The sequence below is a fragment of the Chiloscyllium punctatum genome, chromosome 8 (genome assembly GCF_047496795.1).
Source record: "Chiloscyllium punctatum isolate Juve2018m chromosome 8, sChiPun1.3, whole genome shotgun sequence".
NCBI classification, from domain to species: domain Eukaryota; kingdom Metazoa; phylum Chordata; class Chondrichthyes; order Orectolobiformes; family Hemiscylliidae; genus Chiloscyllium; species Chiloscyllium punctatum.
Genome location: NC_092746.1, coordinates 51,258,109 through 51,278,692, shown reverse-complemented (window position 1 = coordinate 51,278,692; position 20,584 = coordinate 51,258,109). Strand labels below are relative to the sequence as shown.

The 20,584-nt window shown below is 40.9% G+C and overlaps 1 protein-coding gene across 1 annotated transcript in view; it reads left to right on the top strand.

Annotated features, from left to right (window-relative positions):
- The first annotated feature begins 9,518 nt into the window (after positions 1–9,518).
- LOC140480214 (semaphorin-5A-like) overlaps positions 9,519–20,584 on the top strand; it is a 96,118-nt gene continuing 85,052 nt past the window's right edge. The window contains 1 exon segment of the mRNA XM_072574934.1: positions 9,519–9,627. Within this exon segment, the coding sequence (XP_072431035.1) occupies positions 9,519–9,627 (109 nt within the window).

The window sequence follows — 20,584 nt, the reverse complement described above, 5'->3', positions numbered from 1 at the left end:
ATAAAATCATAGAGTCATAGAGATGTACAACACAGAAACAGACCCTCTGTCCAACTCGTCCATGCTGACCAGATATTCAAAACCAATCTAGTCCCACCTGCCAGCACCCAGCCCATATCCCTCTAGACCCTTCCTATTCCTATACCTATTCAGTTGCCTTTAAAATGTTGCAATTGTACTAGTCTCCACCACTTCCTCTGCAATCCACACATGTACCACCCTCTGTGTGAAAAGGTTGCCCCTTAGGTCTCTTTTATATCTTTCCCCTCTCACCCTAAACTTAAGCCCTCTAGTTCTGGACTCCCCCACCCCAGGGAATCTTCAGCATCTCGAATCTTCTCAAACTCTACAAAACCAGGGTAACTCCGTGGTATCCACAGTCCTCAGTGGTTTGTAGTAGCTGAATGCACGCTATAGTTCCCCTTTTACTAGCACCTGTTCCCCAGTTGCCTACTTGAAAGGACTTAAAAGGAAGAACCTTGGGGTTCTTCATTTACTGAGAGCGAAGCCTGAACAGTGTGCACGAAGTCAGAAGCCACAAAACACCAGGTTATAGACCAACAGCCGCTCCGGCCTCACCTGACGAAGGAGCAGCGCTTCCAAAGCTTGGAATTTCAACTAAATCTGTTCAACCATAACCTGGTGTATGTGACTTTTGCCTTTGTCCACCTCAGTCCAACACCGGCACCTCCACGTTATGGCCCAAAGAGGGTGGGATAATAAACAGTAAAATTCTTAAATTTTTTAGACAGTAATATGAGGTTTGACATCAATAATACATTGCATAATTTAAATAAGATATCTTTCAGTTACTTGTTGCTTTGTTACATTCCAATTCACTGCGGGTTTCTACACAAGTACCCTGACAATTTACTTTCTGGAAATAATCAGCTTACCAATAAGTCAATTGTTCACAATGTTTCACAGCGGTGTTGTGTAGCGGAATGTAATGTAGCATTAAGAATTAATTGTTGTTGCTGAAACATGGTGCAGTTTGGATCAGTCGATACACTGTAATGTCCTGATCTAATTTTATTTACATCTCTGCTTCAATGCAATAAAAAAAAATGTCGCAGTACATCTCTGAATTTTTTAAAATCAATTTTTTGAAGAAAGTTTGTTTATTTAAAATTCAAATTAGAGTGAATTCCCTTACCAAGTATCAGAATAACCAAACTATTTCCAAGTAAAAGTTTAGTTCTTTTATTTTCTACTGTTAAGGGGTACTTTATTTTTATAAGATCTGTCATGAAGACATGACTTTTAATTTTCATGAAATACTTGATAACATTAAACAATGAGTGACCAAAGCATATATAGATTATTTTGCTTTCTTTATTTATGACTTCTGGTTTAATAAACATTCTGAGTGAATGTTTATTAACAATATATTGATTCTAATAATGTTCATGGGACTTCATTTTGGAAATTGTTCAAATGTCTATTAATTATATTTGTGTTGTTATCCATCATTGTCAAGATATTTCCTGTTTTAGAGGTTTACAGCGCAGAAACGGACCCTTTGGTCCAATTCATCCATGCCAACCAGATGTACTAAATAAATCTAGTCCCATTTGCCAGCATTTGGCCCATATCCCTCTAAACCCTTCCTATTCATATACCCATCCAAATGCCTTTTAAATGTTGTTATTGTATCAGTCTCTATCACCTCTGGCAGTGCCGTACATGCTTCACCCTCTGCGTGAAAAGGTTGCCCCTTAAGTCCTTTTAAATCTTTCCGCTCTCACCCTAAACCTATGCCCTCTGGTTCTGGATTCCCCCACCCTGGGGGAAAATCCAGATCTATTTACCCTATCCATGCCCCTCATGATTTTATAAACCTCTATATGGGCACCCTTCAGCCTCTGATGCTCCAGGGAATATATATAAGCTTATTTAGCCTCTCCCTATATTGCAGGCCGTCCAACCCTGGCAACATCCTTTTGAGTTATTTTGAACTCTTTCAAGTTTCACAACATCCTTCCTAAAGCAAGGAGACCAGAACTGCATGCAGTATTGCAGTAGTGGCCTAACCAATGTCCTGTACAGCCGCAACATGACCTCCCGACTCCTATACATCAGTGCTGTGACCAATAAAGACAAGCAGACCAAAATGTGACTGTCTTCACTAGCCTGTCTACCTGTGACTCCACTTTCATGGAACTATGAATCTTCTCTCCAAGATTTCTTTGTTTAGCAACACTACCCGGGCCTTCCCATTAAGTGTTTCAGCCCTGCCCTGATTTGCCTTTCCAAAATGCTGCACCTCACTTTTTTCTAAGTTAAATTCCATTGGCCCATCTGATCAAGATTCTGTTTTACTCTGAGGTAACCTTCGCTGTCCATATTCTGTCTTGTAGTCTTCATAACTCCATTTTCCTTAAGCATATCTTTAAAATTGTGTAATAAATTGTGGATAGTGTCTACTAAAGGTGAAAAAGAAATGCTAGAAATTAAGGTCAACTCAAAATATAAGGATGTTGAAAATTTAAAAAAAAAACAACAGAATTGTTAGAAATATACAACATGTCAGGAAATATCTTTGGAGAGAGAAGCAAGTTAACATTTCAGGCAAATTTGTGAAATAGAAACTTTATTTGTGCTCCTCTCTCTGCAGCTGCTGCCTAATCAGTTGAGCACATTTGTATTTTCTGTTGGATACTTATGTTTATTATGTACATATCATGTGGTTAGATTTACATGCAAACCAACTGATAATTCCTTGAATTTTATGAAAGTAAATAACATAATGGCATATAATTCTATAATAAATGGGAACAGGAGTAGGCCATTCAGCCCTCCAAACCTACTCCTTCATTCAATAGGATCATGGCTGATCGGCTGCTCCTCACATCTACTTTTCTGTCTCCTGCTGATCAAGGATCTACCTGTCCCAGCATTAAATATACACAAAGACTCTGCCCCATAGCTCTCTGTGTCAAGGAATTCCAAAGACTCGGAACTCTCTGAGAGGATAAATTCCTTCTCATCTCAATCTTAAATTGACACCCTTGTATTCTGAGACTATGCCCTCTGGTCCTAGACTCTTCTATGAGGGGAAACATCCATTCAGTATTTATCCTGTCAAACCCCTTAAGAATCCTGTAAGTTTCGATGAGATCATCTGCCATCCTTCTAAACTCCAGTGAGTAGAGTCCAAACCCATGTAGCCTTAGCTCATTTGACAATCCCTCATTGGGGATCATCTCATGAACATTCTCTGAAATGCCTCAAAGGAAATGATGTCTTTCTTTAAATAAAGGGACCAAAATTGTTTACATTACACGTGATGTGGTCTCACTAGTGTCTCGTACAATTGCAGTAAGAGTTCCCTACTCTTATGCTACAATCCCTTGAAATAAGGGCCAACGTTCCATTACCTTTTCTGATTACCTGATGCACGGTGTGATAGCTTTCTGTGGTTTGTGCACAAGTATTCTTAAGTCCCATTATGTTGCAGCTTTCTGCAGTTTTTCTCCATTTAAATTGTTTTCTTCTGTTTTCCTTTCAAAATGAACAACTTCACGTTTTACCACATTATACTCCATTGGACAACCTTTTGCCTATTTAACCTATCACTAACTCTGTTTAAAATGTTTGTACCCTCTCACAACTTGCCTTTCCACCTATTTTTGTATGGTCTGCAAATTTGGCTACTGTACATTCTTTCAAATTGTTAATATATGTTGTAAGCAGTGACAGTCCCAGCACTTATCCCTGTGGAATCCCACTGGTCATAGGTTGCTGACCTGGGAAATAATCCTATGAGCTAATTCTCATACTGTATTAAGAAGCTTACATTTAACAAATAATGCTACTAACTTCTTGAATAAAATGCCCTAATAATGATTGGAAAAGATATAATTTGTGAAATTCCTCTATTGCAATGCAATTGTTTCGAAAATATCTTTCTTCATCTGCATTTTGACCTGTCAGCTGAACAGTTGAAACTCTATATCTGTAAATTACTAAGACATTTTAACAAACAGTGCAACAGAAATAACTCCAAAATCAGAACTGAATGCAGTTGTTGGAGCCAGCAATTTTCTGTATAAATAAAAGCAGCTTTACACTGGAACAGTTGCTAAATCTGAGTTGGTATTGGTTTTTTAACTGCTGCATCAGCTTGTAAGTGGGGAATAACTGTTAAACAACTAATCCAAGATCCATCTGTGATTTAAGAGAAAATTAAGCTAAACAAACTATTTTGAGAATATGACTAACATTCTATAGATTTCTGTGTGCCATTTATTGGCTATTTTGGTGCCAAATTCCTGGATAAAATGTAACAAAAAACATTGACACTTAGTTCTTCTCTTATCATACCACTCTAGAGGTTGATAACCTGTTCAGTTGTTTGGTATAGCATCTTTCATAAAGTAATAAAATATGTTGACTTCTGATTTTGTCAAATAGAGTTAATTAGCTGGAACTATTGAATTCTCATGTCAGCAAGCTATTTTCTACTGCCAATATTTTGTAATAACTGAAATGTCAAATTGTGCAGAGCATATAGATTCATTTGTTTTAAAGGTTGTTTCGGATAATTGATAGCTCTGCTGCCTTTTTAACAATGCTCCAAGATTTCAGGATTTTCAATGAGAGGAAAATGTAAAAGTAAAATAATTCTCTAAAGACATGAGTCATTCCAGGTGGCTCATTCATCATTATCTTTCTCCTTTTATAATTAACAACATGAGTCGATTGATATTTTCACAGACCAAGATACAAATATATTCACAAAGCTATGATCTTAACATATTTCAGAGTTTAAATCCATTTTTATGTCTAGTTGTTTTGTGATAGAACAAAGTTGTTTTTAAAATATTTTCAAAGTAATTTACACATTTATCATCAGCTATCATTCCAAAGTATTACTTTGTGATATTCCTGCACTTTACGGAAATGACGCAATATATTTAAATTTATGTGAGTTTTCCATTCTGTAATCTTTGGGGAGAGAGAGAAGGCAGCGTTTTATGTTACCAGAAAACTGAATTGGTGAGAAATATTTGTGTCTCCCATGTTTCAAGATATACCACATCAAACCTCAAACCAACCCTGGATTTACTCTCTGTCATGTAATCCTTGTATAGCCCTACACCAGGAAATACCATCTCATCATAGACATTTCTCTCCTATCACTTACTGCTTGTGCTTTTTGCCACATAAGTAGTCTTGTTTAGTAGCTTCACAGGGTTGACACCTCATTTTAGATGTGCTTGGTGCTCCTCCTAGCATTGAAAAGTGTGGTACTGGAAAAGCACAGCAGGTCAGGCAGCGTCTGAGGAGCAGGAGAGTCAACATTTTGGGCATAAGCCCTTCATCAGGAACGTGGGCTGCTCCCAGCAGGCCATCCTGCCACCCATCTGGCTCACCAATGCCCTTCAGGGAAGGAAATTTGCCATCCTCAACTGGCATGGCCTCCATGTGACTCTAGACCCAGAGCAATGTAATTGATTTCCAGCTGCCCTATGAAATGGCATAGCAAGCCATTCACTATGAATATATGAATCACCATAAAGTCTCAACAAAGGAATGAAACCAACCAGACCACCTGGCATCAACCTATGCACTAGAAAATATAATGGCAGAAACAGCCCTGTCAACCCTGCAAAGTCCTCCTTACTACCATCTGGGGGCTTGTGGCAAAATTGGGAGAGCTATTTCACAGATCAGTCAAGCAACAGCCTGACATAGTCACACTCACAGAATTATACCTTACAAACAATGTTCCTGACACACTGTCACCATCCTTGGACATGTCCTGTCTCACCGGCAGGACAGACCCAGCAGAGGTAGTGACACAATGTTATACAGTTGGGTGGGAGTTGCTCTGTGTGATGCTGCTGCTCCTTTAATAAGGTTATATTGTCCTTGGGTTTTTTTCAGAGTAGTCGTAAACGCAGAGGTTCCGGGGTATCTGGTTTGGATGGGTTTTAAGGACAGTTTGGTTATAGCTAACAAATACTGCCTCAGGAAAAAAGGCTTTCGAGTCTTTAAAAAAAACACTTGTACAATGAAAGGGGAGTGGCCAGTTCTCCCAGCTCAGCTTTTCTCTGGTTTGGTTTGGTTTTAGCAGAATGGCTGTTCAGAGCTGCTGGTCAGTTTAAGCTGGTCAAAGAAACAGCTACATGGAAGAAGGTGTACCATGCTGAATCAGTCTGTCACCTCTCTCTTTCTCTCCGTCTCTCTCTCTCTCTCCCACCCTCTCTCTCTCTCTTTCTCTCCTGTAAGACCCTGTGTTTGATTTTACCTGTTTTGCCAAGTGGTGTTTATGGGGATTGTTGCAGGAATTTGGAACAGCATCGTTAAGTTGGGGTAATCTGTTGGGTTTTTGGATAGGTTAAGTTATTCTGCATTCTGTTCCCTTTTGTTTGTGTTTCATTTGGTACTCTGTAAATAAGTTCTGTTTTGTTTAAAACCGATGTGTTTTGACCAGCTGCATCACTCCTGGAGTATCCACTTTACACCTGCTCAAAACAACTAGTAACATTAGGGTCTATGCTACCATCTTGAAATGTTTTGAGGGGGTCTGGCCTGGTCCATAATATTCTGGGAAATCCTCAACATTGACTCCGAACCCCATGACATCTAATGGCTTCAGGTTAAACAGAGGCAAGGAAATTTCCTGCTGATTACCTTGTACCATCCTCCCTTTGCTGTTGAATCGGTACTCCTCTATATTGAACAACATTTGGAGGAAGCACTGAGGCGTGGCAAGGGTACAAAATTCACTCTGGGTGGAGTATTTCAATGTCCACTACCAAGAGCGGCTCAGCAGCAGCACTCATGACTGAGCTGATCGGGTCCTAAAGCACATAGCTGCTAAACTGGGTCCACAGGAGGGGATGAGGGAACCAACAAGAGGGAAAAACATACTTGACCTTATCCATACCAATCTGTCTGTTGTAAATGAATCTATCCATGACAGTGTCAGTAAGAGCAATCACCACATAGTCCTTGTGGAGATCAAGTCCTGTCATCATATTGACAATACCCTCCATCATATTGTGTGGCACTATCAAGATTGGGCATTCATGAGGTGCTGTGGGCCATCAACAACAGCAGAAATGTACTCCAGCATAATTTGCAGCCTTACGGCCTAGCATATCCCCTACTCAACCATTACCATCAAGCTAGGGGATCAAACCTGGTTCAATGAAGAGTGCAGGAGGATGTGCCAGGAGCAGCACCAGGCATTCTTAAAAATGAGGTGAAGGTACAAAACAGGTCTGCTTACATGCCAAACAATATAAGCAGCAAGTGACAGAAAGAGCTAAGTGATCCCACAGCAACAGATCAGTTCTAAGCTCTGCAGGCCTGCCACATCCAGTCATGCACAATGAAACAACTCACTGCAGGAGGAAGCTCCACAAATATCCCCATCTTTAATGATGGAAGAGCCAATCATAGCAGTGCAAAAGGTAAAGCTGAAGGATTCACAGCAACCTTGAGCCAGACGTGCCAAGCAGATGATCCATCTTGACATATTGTAATGGTACCCAAGATGAAAGATACCAGTCTTCAGCCAATTTGATTCACTCCATGTGATATCAAGAAATGGTTAGAGGTACTGGATACTGCAAAGGCTATGAACCTTGACATTCTGGCAATAATGCTGAAGACATGTGCTTGAGAACTTGCTGCAGTCCCAACCAAACTATTCCAGTACAGTTATAACATTTACCAGGAATGTCCTGTACACAAAAGGCAGGACCAATCAATTGGCCACTTAATGGCCCATCAGTCTATTCTTGATCATCAGGACAGTGATGGAAGATTTCATCAACAGTGATATAAAGACGCACCACCTCAGCAATAACCTGCCCAGTTTAATTTCCGGCTGGACCACAGCTCCTGACCTCAATATAGCCTTGATTAGAACATGGACTAAAGAGCTGAATTCTGGAGGTGAAGGGAATATGACACCCTTTGACATCAAGGCCATACTTGACTGAGCGTGGTTCAAGGAGCCCTTGCAAAACTGGAGTTAGTGGGGTTGCGTTTGATTTATTGTTATCACATTTACGGCGATACAGTGAAAAATGCTGTTTTTCATGCTGTACAGGCAGATTGTACCATACAAAGTGCTTCAGGCTAACAGAACAGAGTGCAGAATACAAACCAAAAGAACTATGGATGCTGTAAATCTGAGACAACAGTAGAAATTACTGGAAAAGCTCAGCAGGTCTAGCAGCATTTGTGGAGAGAATTAGAGTTAATATTTTGGTTCAAGTGACCCTTCCTCAGAACTCAGAGTAGAGAATACAATATTACAGCTGCACAGAATTTTCAGAGAGCAAGATCAACATTAACATTTGACAAGTCCATTCAAAAGTCTGTTAACAGCAGAAAGAAACTGTTCTCGAAACTGTTTGTATGGGTAACGGGGAAAATTCTTCACTGACTTCCTATGTGCCAGGTTTGACAGTGACCTTCCCTCATAAGGTCAGAATTGAGGATGTTCGCCAATGATTACATGATGTTCACCAACATTCGCAACCTCTCAGATACTGAAGTGTCCATGTTCAAAAGCAGCAGGTCTTGGACAATATCCAAATTTGGGCTGATAAATGGCAAGTAATATTTGGCAATGACCAGAGACAAAATACAATATAACTATAGCCCTTGACATTCAATATCATTACCATCACTGAATCCCCCACTATCAACATCTTGGGGGTTACCATTGACCAGAGTCTCACTGTCCTCACCACATAAAAGCAGTGTCTACAAAAGCGGGTCAGAGGCTGAAAATACTTAAGCGAATAACTCACTTCCTGACTCCCCAGAACCTGTTCATCATCCAGGCAGGTCAGGAATGTGATGGAATACTTGCCACTTGCTTGGATGAATGCAGCTCCAACGACACTCAAGAGGCTTGACATCATCCAGGACAAAGCAGCTTGCTTGATTGGCATCACATGCACAAGCACCCATTCCCTCCACCACCGATGCTCTATAGCAGCAGTGTGTACTGTCTACAAGATGCAATGCAGAAATTCACCATAAACCCTTTGACAGCAGCTTCCAAACCCACAACCACTTCCATCTAGAAAGACAAGGGCAGCAGGTACATTGGAACACCACCACCTGTAAGTTCCTCTCCAAGTCACTCATCGTCTGACTTGGAAATATTTCACTATTCCTAAACTGTCACTGGGTCAAAGTTCTGGAACTCCTTCCCAAAGGCAGTGTAGGTCAACCTACAACATGTGGACTGCCAGTGGTTCAAGAAGACAGGTGCTACCACTTTCTTGAAGGCAACTAGGGACGGACAATAAATGTTGACCAGGCAGCAATGCCCACTTTCCTCAAGCGAATAAAAAAGCTTCATTGAACTAGAATCGATCCCCTGTTTGATGCAAAAAGTTGAGTGGGGTATATGCTAGGCTATGAGGTTGCAAATTGTGTTGGAGTACAATTTGCCTGCGCCTCATGTATACCCAATCTTGAGATACGACATCTGTTCGAGATCCATCGCATTTAATGTGGTGATAGTGCCCCGTTACGCAATGGAGAGTATTCTCAATGTGAAGACAGAACTTTATCTCCAGAAGGACTGTGTGGTGGTCACTCTTACTGATACTATCATGGACAGATACCTCTATGTTGGGCAGATTGGTGAGGATGAGGTCAAGTATATTTATCCCTCTTGTTCGTTCCCTCACACCTGTCCCAGCTAGCAGCTATGACTCTTAGGGCTCAATCAGTATGTTACTGCCCAGTCACTCTTCATGGTCTTTGAAATCCCCCACCAAGACTACATTCTATTAGTTTGCAATGTTCAGAGCTGTTTAACATTAGCTTAGGCTGGGTTGCCCCTCTTTGGCTTGATGCCGTGAGACTTCATGGGTTCTGAAGTCAATGTTGACCATCCTGACTGCGCACCTCTGTTGCCACCTCTGTTGGATCTGTTAAGCCAGTAGGACAGGACACATCCAGCAAATGGTTATTGGAGGGCGGGGGGGGGGGGGGGGGGGGGCTGTCTGGGATTGATTCCATGAGTAGAACTATGACTAATCTGTGAGCCAACTTTCCCAATTTTGGCACTTGCTTCCAGATGTTAGGGAGGAGGACATTGCAGGGTCAACAGGGCTGTTTATCAATGTTAGGTGGTCCATCCATATTTGTTTTTCTTTGTTCTCTTTTGTACCAGTGATTCAACTGAAAGGAAGACAGTTTCCCTGACTGAGTCAGACGAGCTTCTACGACAGTTATTTCACTAGACTTTTAATTGAGTTTTAGTAAATACAAATTCGACTAAGTGCCATGGTTGGATTTGAACTTGAGACCCTGGAACATTATCTGGGTGTTTGGATTGCCAATCCGATACCAATACCACTAGACCATCGCCTCTCTGTCATATTGGTAACTTAAGTGAGTTTTCTCAGATGCCCACTGCAGGTTAATGCATCATGTTCAGAGAACATATAATGCTCACAGGTGTTTTCACCTGGACTGTAGGGTATCTGTGTATACTTTTGTTGTCCTTTGAAGGGACTCACATCACTTGAAAATGAAGTCCCTTCGTTCACGGAAAGAAATACTTATCGCACCCACTCCAATGTATTTACAACCATTTTCATCTCCATTGCTCACTTGTTGTTATAGACAGGAAACAGGTCACTGATCAATCATTGAGATGCAGGTCCAGCCTCTTACAATTGATGAACCCCCAAATGTACATATTCCCCTTTTGGTAGAATTTCTCATCAACCCACTAGACTTTGAACTTCAACAAGTCTCCACTCAACCCATCTGCCCACTTTACATCCCAGCGCCTACTATATCGAATAAACATGTCAGATTTAGTCGTGCGCAGTGTTCCCACTAAAGCAAGGATGCTGATTGTCGATGGCAACCATTCCCCCTACTTCTGCAAGACCCCTTTCCATTCTAAGCTCTATCATCTCTTGCCCCTTTTATACTGAGTTAACCCCCTTCACAATTATATTTCCCTCTAACTCCTAGCGTGCTGCCTCCAAATCTCTCCTAAAGCATTAGCCCCTAATAACCCCCTTTATTTTTTGTGAATACCCTCCTCGCTCAAATTGAGTGTGGCCCAACCTATTGAGTGACTTCAATGGACAGCACCAAAAGATGAGTGGCCAGCCCCTGACTGATAACTGTACAATTTCTTGTCTGTCTTCCTGCCAATCCCCAGAGTGGTTGCACTGGACTCTCAGGGTTGACCATGACACACACTTCAGACTACAAACCCCTTGACCCTCACTGCCCCCAAGTTCCCTGACTGATATTGGAGGTTGCCCTTGACTTACAATGCTGACACCACTGACTGAGTTGCCCCTCAATATACATTGAGACATGTCCACTTGTTTAATGCACATCCAATGTATTTGCCACGTATGTGACTGGCACATAGTTCGGGATTGAGAGTGATGTCACTGGTATCACACAGTAACACATCCACCCCCTTGGCTGCTGATTGCTTATGATAAGCTGTCTGGCTTGGGTGTGAATGCCCACACCTGGCAAGATCATTACCTTTGTGGTGACAGAAAACTTTAAATGTTGCAAGTTGGAATGTTTGTATACTTATGGATAATCTCAAGGGTGACCACCTAAAAAGCCAAACTGCAGTCATCATGTGAAAGGTATCAAGATTCTAAATTGACATTCCCCTCAGTGAGATACACCTTCCTGGTGCACTGCAGCCAGTGAGAAGGCAAGAAATTAGTGAGGCAGTTCTCTCTTGCCCATGGAAAGCAAAAATTTCTCATGCACTCTCCTGAGTCAGCTATGTCCTGTGACTGACAAAAGTTCCCAGTGACACAGTGTGGCCTCAGATCTTTCAATGGAATCTGCAATATACCCTTTATTGCCAGACCCTTCAAGATAAAGCTAGGAACAAAAGCACAAACCCTTCGTTGTATTCCTCAATTTAACTACAGTATTTGACCAAGTTAATCGTGAGCATCTGTGGATTGTGCTCCAAAGATTTAGGTTAACAATCCTTCAACTGCTTCATGATGATACAACTTTACCTGAATTGAGAGGGAAATCTGAAAGAGGCACTCTCAAAATCTGATGTAAACCCACCCATTATGATCCACCTGGCAGTAGTTATTGACTTTATCAATGATCAGCTGCCATTTGCTGTCAGTATTAGATACTATTTGGATGGAATACTCTTTAATCTCAATCAGTCGCCTGCATACTAAAACTAGACTGACCACCACAGACACATATGAGCTATGTTTTGTGAATGATTGCAGTGACCTTGTCCACTCTGCACCAGATTTGCAAACCAGTTTCAATCATTTCACTTCAGCATACAGTAACCTCGATCTGTTGTTGAATGTTGCTGAAATGAAACCCATATATCAATCCACATCTGGTCAGCCAATATTCCACCTCCCATTTGTAATGATTGCAACAAGGTCAAGTGGACCTCACAGAATATGTGTTCCCTGACTGGGGCTGTTAACCTGGCCCAACCAGGGAGCCCTGGCTGATAGATAAAAAGAGAAGTGTCAGATATTCTGACATTCTGAGAGCTAGCTCTGAGTGAACTGAACCAGTTTAATAGACTTTCCACGTGTAAATGAAGGGTAACTGTGTGACGGTATATCGGACTCTGAGGAGTTATTTCACCATCTACACTAACAGGTGAAATAGAAGCAGGAATAGGCCATTCTGTCCCTGAAGTCTGCTTCCATATTTAATAAGACCATGACAAATCTGATTGTGGTCTTAACTCCACTTTTCTGCCTATTCTGATAACATTTGTTAGTAAATATCTGTTGCCCTCTGTGTTAAAAACATGACCTGCTTTCACAACATTCTTAGCAAGAGACTTCCAAACATTTAGGATCCTCATCTTCACTTTAAATGGGAGATCTTGTATTTTAAACTCCACTCCATCCCCTATTCTAGGATCTCCCACAAGGGAAATATTCTTTCATAATCCACCTTCTTAGTTTCCTCAGGACTTTATAAATCTCAATAAGATCACCTCTCCTTTTTGTAAACTCCAACTCTGAACTGTCTCACCTTGTTGAAGGAGACTGTGGAAAATGTTGAACATTTATCATACCTTGGCAGCCTCTCTCAAAAGGCTATCATTGAGGAGAAGATCCAACACTAGATCATTTGCACCAGCTCAGCCTTTTACAAATGATTGCATTGAGTCTTTAAGAACAAAGAAAGTTGACAAAAACCCTGGTGTACAGAGTAGTTCTCATCGTCACACTCCTGTATTTCAGTGAAGCCCAGACTATGTATCAGTGAGTGAAAGAATGTACAGAGCGTGAAAGAAATTCCATCAGCAATGCATCTACACATTTGCTCAAATCAATGGGAATTCCATGAAACAAATGCAAGTATCCTTTCTGAAGCCAGCTCCATGAGTATTTAGGAATATCTTCTGCAATATGAACTTTGATGGACAGGACATGTTGCAAAATGGCTGGAAACTGTAAATCCTCAATTATCAATTGGCCAATGTTCCAGGGGAGAACAAAGAAAACATTTCACAACTCTCTGAGCTGTTCTTGAAGCAAGCGTAATTTATTAGTAATGAATGGGAGGAGTCTGCTATGAATTTTTCAGGATGATGACAACTTGTCCATCGAGTTGCATCAAGCTTTGACTCCCAAGATTTTAATTAAATAAAGAAAGGAGCAGCAGAGAAGCCAAGAACAGGAAATAAATCCTGCACTTCAGATTCTATCATGTAAAAGATGTACTTTCCTATTTGGCCAAAGATCTACAGGTCAGAGATCAGCCTGTCCAGTCACGTAATGACCCATGGCAGAAACTTGAGACTTTGAATAGGTGTCCTCTTCAAGTTGAGGGGCAGTTTATGATGAATAATCCCTTTGCATCTCGATGGTTTATTGGGATGATTCTTTCAAGAGCAATCCATCCAGTCCCTATTTCTCAGTACTCACCTGTGCCGAACTGAGATTGTTAACCAAAACAACTTCTCCTCACTCCCTCTGGGTGAATGTTGTCCCCATGCGAAATCCAGTTACTGCTTTTAACAGGACGTGTAAAATGTATTCCATCAATACAGCAGGATCTTCCAGTCCTATTCCTCTATTATATTGACAAATTTGTGAGTGCAGCTTCTTGCTTTGATCTTGCAAATTTCAGTGAATTAATTATTCACCCAGAGTGGTGGATGTGATCTATATGGACTTCAGTAAGGTGTTTGACAAGGCTCCTCATGGGAGACTGTTTAGCAAGGTTAGATCTCATGGAATACAGGGGGAACTAGCCATTTGGATACAGGACTGGCTCGAAGGTAGAACCAGAAGGTGGTGGTGGAGGGTTGCTTTTCAGACTGGAGCCCTGTTACCAGTGGTGCTGGGCCCACTACCTTTAGTCATTCATATAAATGATTTGGATGTGAGCATAAGAGGTACAGTTAGTAAGTTTAAAGATGACACCAAAATTGGAGGTGTAGTGGAGAGTGAAGAAGGTTACCTCAGATTACATTGGACCTTGACCAGATGGGCCGGGCTGAGGAGTAGCAGATGCAGTTTAATTTAGATAAATGTGAGGTGCTGCATTTTGGAAAGGCAAATCAAAGCAGGAATTATACACAATGGTAAGGTCCTAGGGAACAAAGAGACCTTGGAGTACAGGATTGTAGCTCCTTGAAAGTAGAGTTGCAGGTAGATAGGGTAGAGAAGAAGGCGTTTAGTATACTTTCCTTTATTGCTCAGAGCATTAAGTATAGGAGTAGGGAAGTCATGTTGCGGTTATACAGGACATTGGTTAGGCCACTTTTGGAATATTGCATGCAGTTCTGGTCTCCTTCCTATTGGAAGGATGTTGTTAAACTTGAAAGGGTTCAGAAATCATTTACAAGGATGTTGCCAGGGTTGGAGGATTTGAACTACAGGGAGAGGCTGAATTATGAGGGGCATGGACAGGATAAATAGACAAGGTCTTTTCGCTGGGGCGGGGGTGTCCAGAACTAGAGGGCATAGGTTCAGGGTGAGAGGGGAAAGATATAAAAGTGATATCAGGGACAAAGGGTGGTGCTTGTATAGAATGAACTGCCAGAAGAATTGGTGGAGGTTAGTACAATTACAGCATTTAAAAGGCATCTGGATGGGTATATGAACAGGAAGGGTTTGGAGGGATATGTGGCAGGTGCTGGCAAAAAAGACTCAATTAGATGAGGATATCTGGTCGGAATGGACGATTTTGACTGAAGGGTCTGTTTCCATGCTGTACATCTCTATGACTCTATTAAAAGTTTCATTTGATGACTGGTTTCTTCCCTTCCTGGATTTCCCTCCACCTCCTGATTCCCCAAGTTTGAACTTTGCCACAAAATGAATGGCAACTGTTTGGTTAGCTGCCACCCTATTGCCTTTTTCATTGATTTTAGAACTGCTTAATCTTTAGAACTTCAGGAACAATATCTCTTGGTGATATTTGGATACTTTGCAGCTCTCTTCTCTGGATATTAATATAAAGCAAATTGAGAACATTTTCTTTTCAGCAGAGGGCTCAGGAGATGTGGGGTAAATCTGTCACTGTCAGTGGGGAGGGAAGAAATTTGAGGATTTCTATTTGATCTGAATTCAGCTCTAGTAGTGTGTTCTGCATTGGAGAGAGTTGATCCTTTACTCCTTTTGGGATTGATGGACATACTGCACAATTTTGGAATCAGATGTTTCTGGTTTGGAATATTGTGTCAAATTCTGGTGGCCTGATTATAAGAAGGATGTAGATGCTTTCGAGAGGGTGCAGAGGAGATTTACCAGGATGCTGCCTGGATTGGAGGGCTGGTCTTCTGAAGAGAGGTTGAGTGAGTTAAGGCTTTTCACATTGGAGAGAAGAAGGAAGAGAGGAGACTTGATAGAGGTGTACAAGGTAATGAGGGGCAGAAATGGCTGTCACAAGGGGTCATAATTTTAAGGGGATTGGAAGAAGGCATGGGGAGGTGTCAGAGGTAGGTTCTTTACACAGAGAGTGGTGGGTGCGTGGAATGCACTGCCAGCAGTGGTAGTAGAGTCAGATATTAGGGACTTTTAAGCGACTACTGGACAAGCACACGGATGGCAGTAATTTGAGTAATGTGTAGGTTAGATTGATCTTAGATTAAGGTAAATGCTTGGCATAACATCGTGGGCTGAAGGGCTGTACTGTTCTCTGTTTAATGTTTTAAGGTACCTGTGTGTTTTTTTAAACCTCATTTCTGGCCCATCTTTCCTTTTCCACTCAGTCAGGTCCCCCCCCCCCCCCCCCCCCCTCCCCAGGATCTTATATGTTCCAGTTCAGTAACCTCTGACTCTTCTAAACTGCAGAGGATACAGGCCAAGCCTGTCTAGCCTTTCCTCCTAAGGTAATCCACTCATTCCAGTTCTAATCCGCTGATTTATACTGTCTGACATTTCTTGCTCTTCCATGAAGCTGTTGATGGACACTCATCCATTAACTTCTCCTTGTGATTATTTCACCTCTTGCATTTCCCTTCCATTTCTTTTCCTCTTCCACACTTGATTATCTTTCCAGTTCATTATGAGCATGGATGCTAAAAGTAAAGTGGTAACCATTTCTTTCACAGGTTCTGACTAATCTACTTTGTTGCTTTCACAGAGTTCTGATTTAATTGTTCTAGATTTTCAGTATTTCCACCGTTTCTCGATATAAATAATGCACAGAGGAAGAACTCTTTAGTTCGCTTTCTGTTACTGTTCAGTACACAGAGTGTGAAAAGATATTTGATACACTTATAGATACGTGCATTTTTTGAGCAGGTATTTAAAAATGTAATCAGGAAAAGAAAACAAAATCCAGTCAGTTCTGATAGCTCCATTCTCGTGCAATCTCATGTTTTAAGAAAATCGCACTGTAGCTGCACCATTTAAACTAATGGGACCAGAACCACGTTAGAGCTAATTACGTTCTACAAACAACTGTCTAAATTTGTGACAAACAGTTCTTCAGTTCATTCTCTGTCCATAATTAATTTTGCAATTAAACATTATAATTTATGTTTTAGTGCAGCAATCTTGTAATTACAACTCTTATCTATCAGTTATAGTATTGTTTCTTAAATGAGACTGCAGTATAAAATGAATGGCTGGTAATGTTTAAAGAAATTCATAAGTTGAGATTTATCTGACCTCAATAAACCACACAAACTTTGCTGCCATGTATTATGTCATCAAAAAATTCACAGTTTACTATTGACTTCCTAAATATAATCACAACAGAATTGTTACATCATGAGAATGTATGAACTATTGTATCAAAAGTTATCCTTTAAAATCAAGGAATACCAGTTTTTTTGAGGTTGAACTTTGTTTTCAAGATAATCACTGAAATGATGAGGACTGGTGTGTTATTTTATGTTTTACATCCATTTTCAGCATCAGATATGCTCCGTTTAGGTGTGAAGCAGACTAGATGTTGAGTCAAGTTCTTTTTATGCTGCCAAAATAATATATCTTTTCCATTGAATTCAAAAGAATTGCCTCAGTTCCCTGGAATAAATAATTTTGTTTTCAGTGAGAAACTCAATGCTGCTGACTAGTTGAACTCATACTGTAGTGAATATAAGCTGCACTATTTGGGAGGGGGACTAGACAGCACCAATCTGCTGAAACTAATACATGCTGGCCAGAGGCCAGAAAGGCATTCCACATTAAGTTGCCAAGCTACTGGCAGCTTGGTGATATACAAATGTACTGTGAACCATCGAGCATTCAAAAGCAGCATTTTTTGTAATTAAAGCGACATCTGGCACTTTAGTGTTGACAGATTTCTTTAATCTTTACTTGACTTTTAACAACTAATCTAGACATTGGAAAGAGATTGGTTGGCATGTTTTAATGGTTTTTAACACTTTAGCCTAGGACCATACTTTAAGGTTCATTAACTACTCAGTTATTTGCATTAAGATGTCACATGAATGAAAACTTTTTAACTGTTTAAACAAATAAATAATACTAAGAGAACATTAAAAACCCTGTACAAACACATCTGCAGGCAAGGTCTTCAAGTTGAGGAACTTTGGTATGGAATTGTGGAGCTGGGATCGGAGCTGCAGATATTGTGGGGTTTCAAGGACCAGGAGAGTTATTCAGACATTTGGATTCAGGTGACACATACCCCTCCCCCTCCTGGTTAGGTGGTGGTATTGGACTGGGTAGTAGTCAGACACGGAGGCTGTGTCCGTGGATCGGGCAGGTCACAACATCGCTGATATACCCATTCTTTGATTTTATCTAGCGGGGCTAGGTTTTTGACATCTTTGTTAATGAGACCAAAGTCTACGGGATAGATGGATGGATGGACACTGTGGTACAGTTGACCATTCAAGTGTAGAGAGTAAAAGGAACATGGGAATGATAGGGGACAATACAGACAGGAAGATATCCAGGCCTCTCTGCTGCCATGAAGAAGACACCCGTAAGTTATGCTGCATACCTGGAGCCCAGGTTCCCACAAGTTAGAGAAGTACTCAGTTGTTGTGGTCCAACAACTTGGTTAGAATTAGAAATGATATTCTGCTGAGCAAGTCTGAGGAGCTGGGTTAAGATGAAGCACAGAGTCATACAGATGATGATCTCAGGCTTGTTACCTGAACCTTGTGCAAATTAGCAGAGGAAGTAGAAGATTACATGAGTTGCTGAAAGAATGGTGGGGGAGGCATGGGTTTTACTGTATGAGGGTTTTACCATTGGCAAGAACCCTGCTTGAAGCAAACTGGAACCAATGCCCTAGTGGCACCATCATAAACCCAGTTATGGATGGCTAACAAATGCTGACCTTGCCAGTGATGCCCACATTCTGAGAAACAAGAAAATTGAATAACTAGAATGGTAGATAAAGCTTTAAACTCATAAACAGGATTTGGTGGGGAGAGGCATGGATGGATTTGGGAGGTGAAAAATTCAATCAAATTAACCAGAATGTCTGTGAACCAAAACATCTATTTCTGCAAACATGAGGAGTGTAGGTTTGGGAGCAAATAGTTGAGTCATCAAAGAGTTCCTCAAAGGCACTGAATCAGATTATATAAAAGTGAATTTTAACAGATAGAAATAAAATGGATTGTTAAATTAGTCATTAAAGAGATGTATTAGTCATTAAGGAGGTGTATTAGTCATTACGGAGATGTGGTTACAGATTGACCGAGATTGAGAATGAAACCTTCCAGAATATTTGACTGTTTGAAAAACTAGTCAAAGGGATTGATCTGTTGGGGTTTTGTTAGCCTTTTTCCATGTGGGGAGTGGCTTGATATTTGTAATACAGTGTGGCTTCTTGGATTTTCTAATCAAAAGAAGCAGCAGTTTTTCAGGTGGGTCAGACCAGTGCACGAACACACAATTCCTTCGCAGCATTGACATTGAACCCTGGGAAAGATCTGAAGCATCCCAAATGGTTAGTTAGTCATTCAGGAAATTGTCAGTCGGCAGTAATCAAGAAGAGCTATATAATGGTACGTTTCCAAGTCTTTGTTAATGCCAGTGACAAGAAGTGGCAGATGAAGTTTAATCGAGTTAAATGTGAGGTGCTACATTTTGGAAGGGCAAATCAGCGCAGGACTTACACATTTAATGGTAAGGTCCTCAGGAATCTTCCTGAACAAAGAGACCTTGCAGTGCAGGTTCATAGTTCCTTGAAAGTGGAATCACAAGTAGACAGGATACTGAAGAAGGCTTTTGGTATGCTTGCCTTTATTTGTCAGTGCATTGAGTATAGGAATTGGGAGGTCATGTTGCAGCTGTAGAGAATATTGGTTAGACCCTTTTTGGAATATTGTATTCAGTTTTGGTCTCCCTGCTGGAGGAGAAATGTTGTTCAACTTGAAAGGGTGCAGAAAAGATTTACAAGGATGTTGCCAGGATTGGAAGGTTTGAGCTAAAGGGAGAGGCTGAATGGCCTGGGGCTATTTTCCCTGGAGCATCAGAGGCTGAGGGCTAACCTTATAGAAGTTTTAAAATCATGACTGCCATGGTTAGGATGAATAGTCAAGGTCTTTTCCTCAGTGTAGGAGAATTCAAAGCTAGAGGACATAGGTTTAAGGTGAGAGGGGAAAGATCCAAAAAGGACCTAAGTGGCAATTTTTTCATGCGGGGGTGGTGTGTGTTTGGAATGAACTGTGAGAGGAAGTGGCGGAGGCGTGTACAAATACAACATTTAAAAGGCATCAGGATGGCTCTATGAAAATGAGGGGTTTAGAGGGATATGGGCCAAATGTTGGCAAATGGGACTTGTTGAACCGAAGGGTCTGTCTCCATACTGTACACTCTATGACTGTTAAAGAGATCATATTGGGAAAACAAAATAAAACACTTGTGTTGAAACCAAATCAGGCTGTAGGTAGATGGAAACACAGTGAATACATTGAAAAGAGCAATTCCAGTGAACAATAACAATGTTAGCCTGCTTAATTTTTCTTTTTTTAATTGTAAATTGCAAATAGCAGTGAAAATGTAAAAGAACTTAGTAGGCATTCCACATCTGAGAGGTGGTGGGCTTGTCTGAAAAAAAAACTTTAGGGACGCCTTTTGCGTGATAGATGCAGCTAAGAAGAAGCTAATGTTGATTTACACATTCTGGAGAGGGGTTGCAACAATAA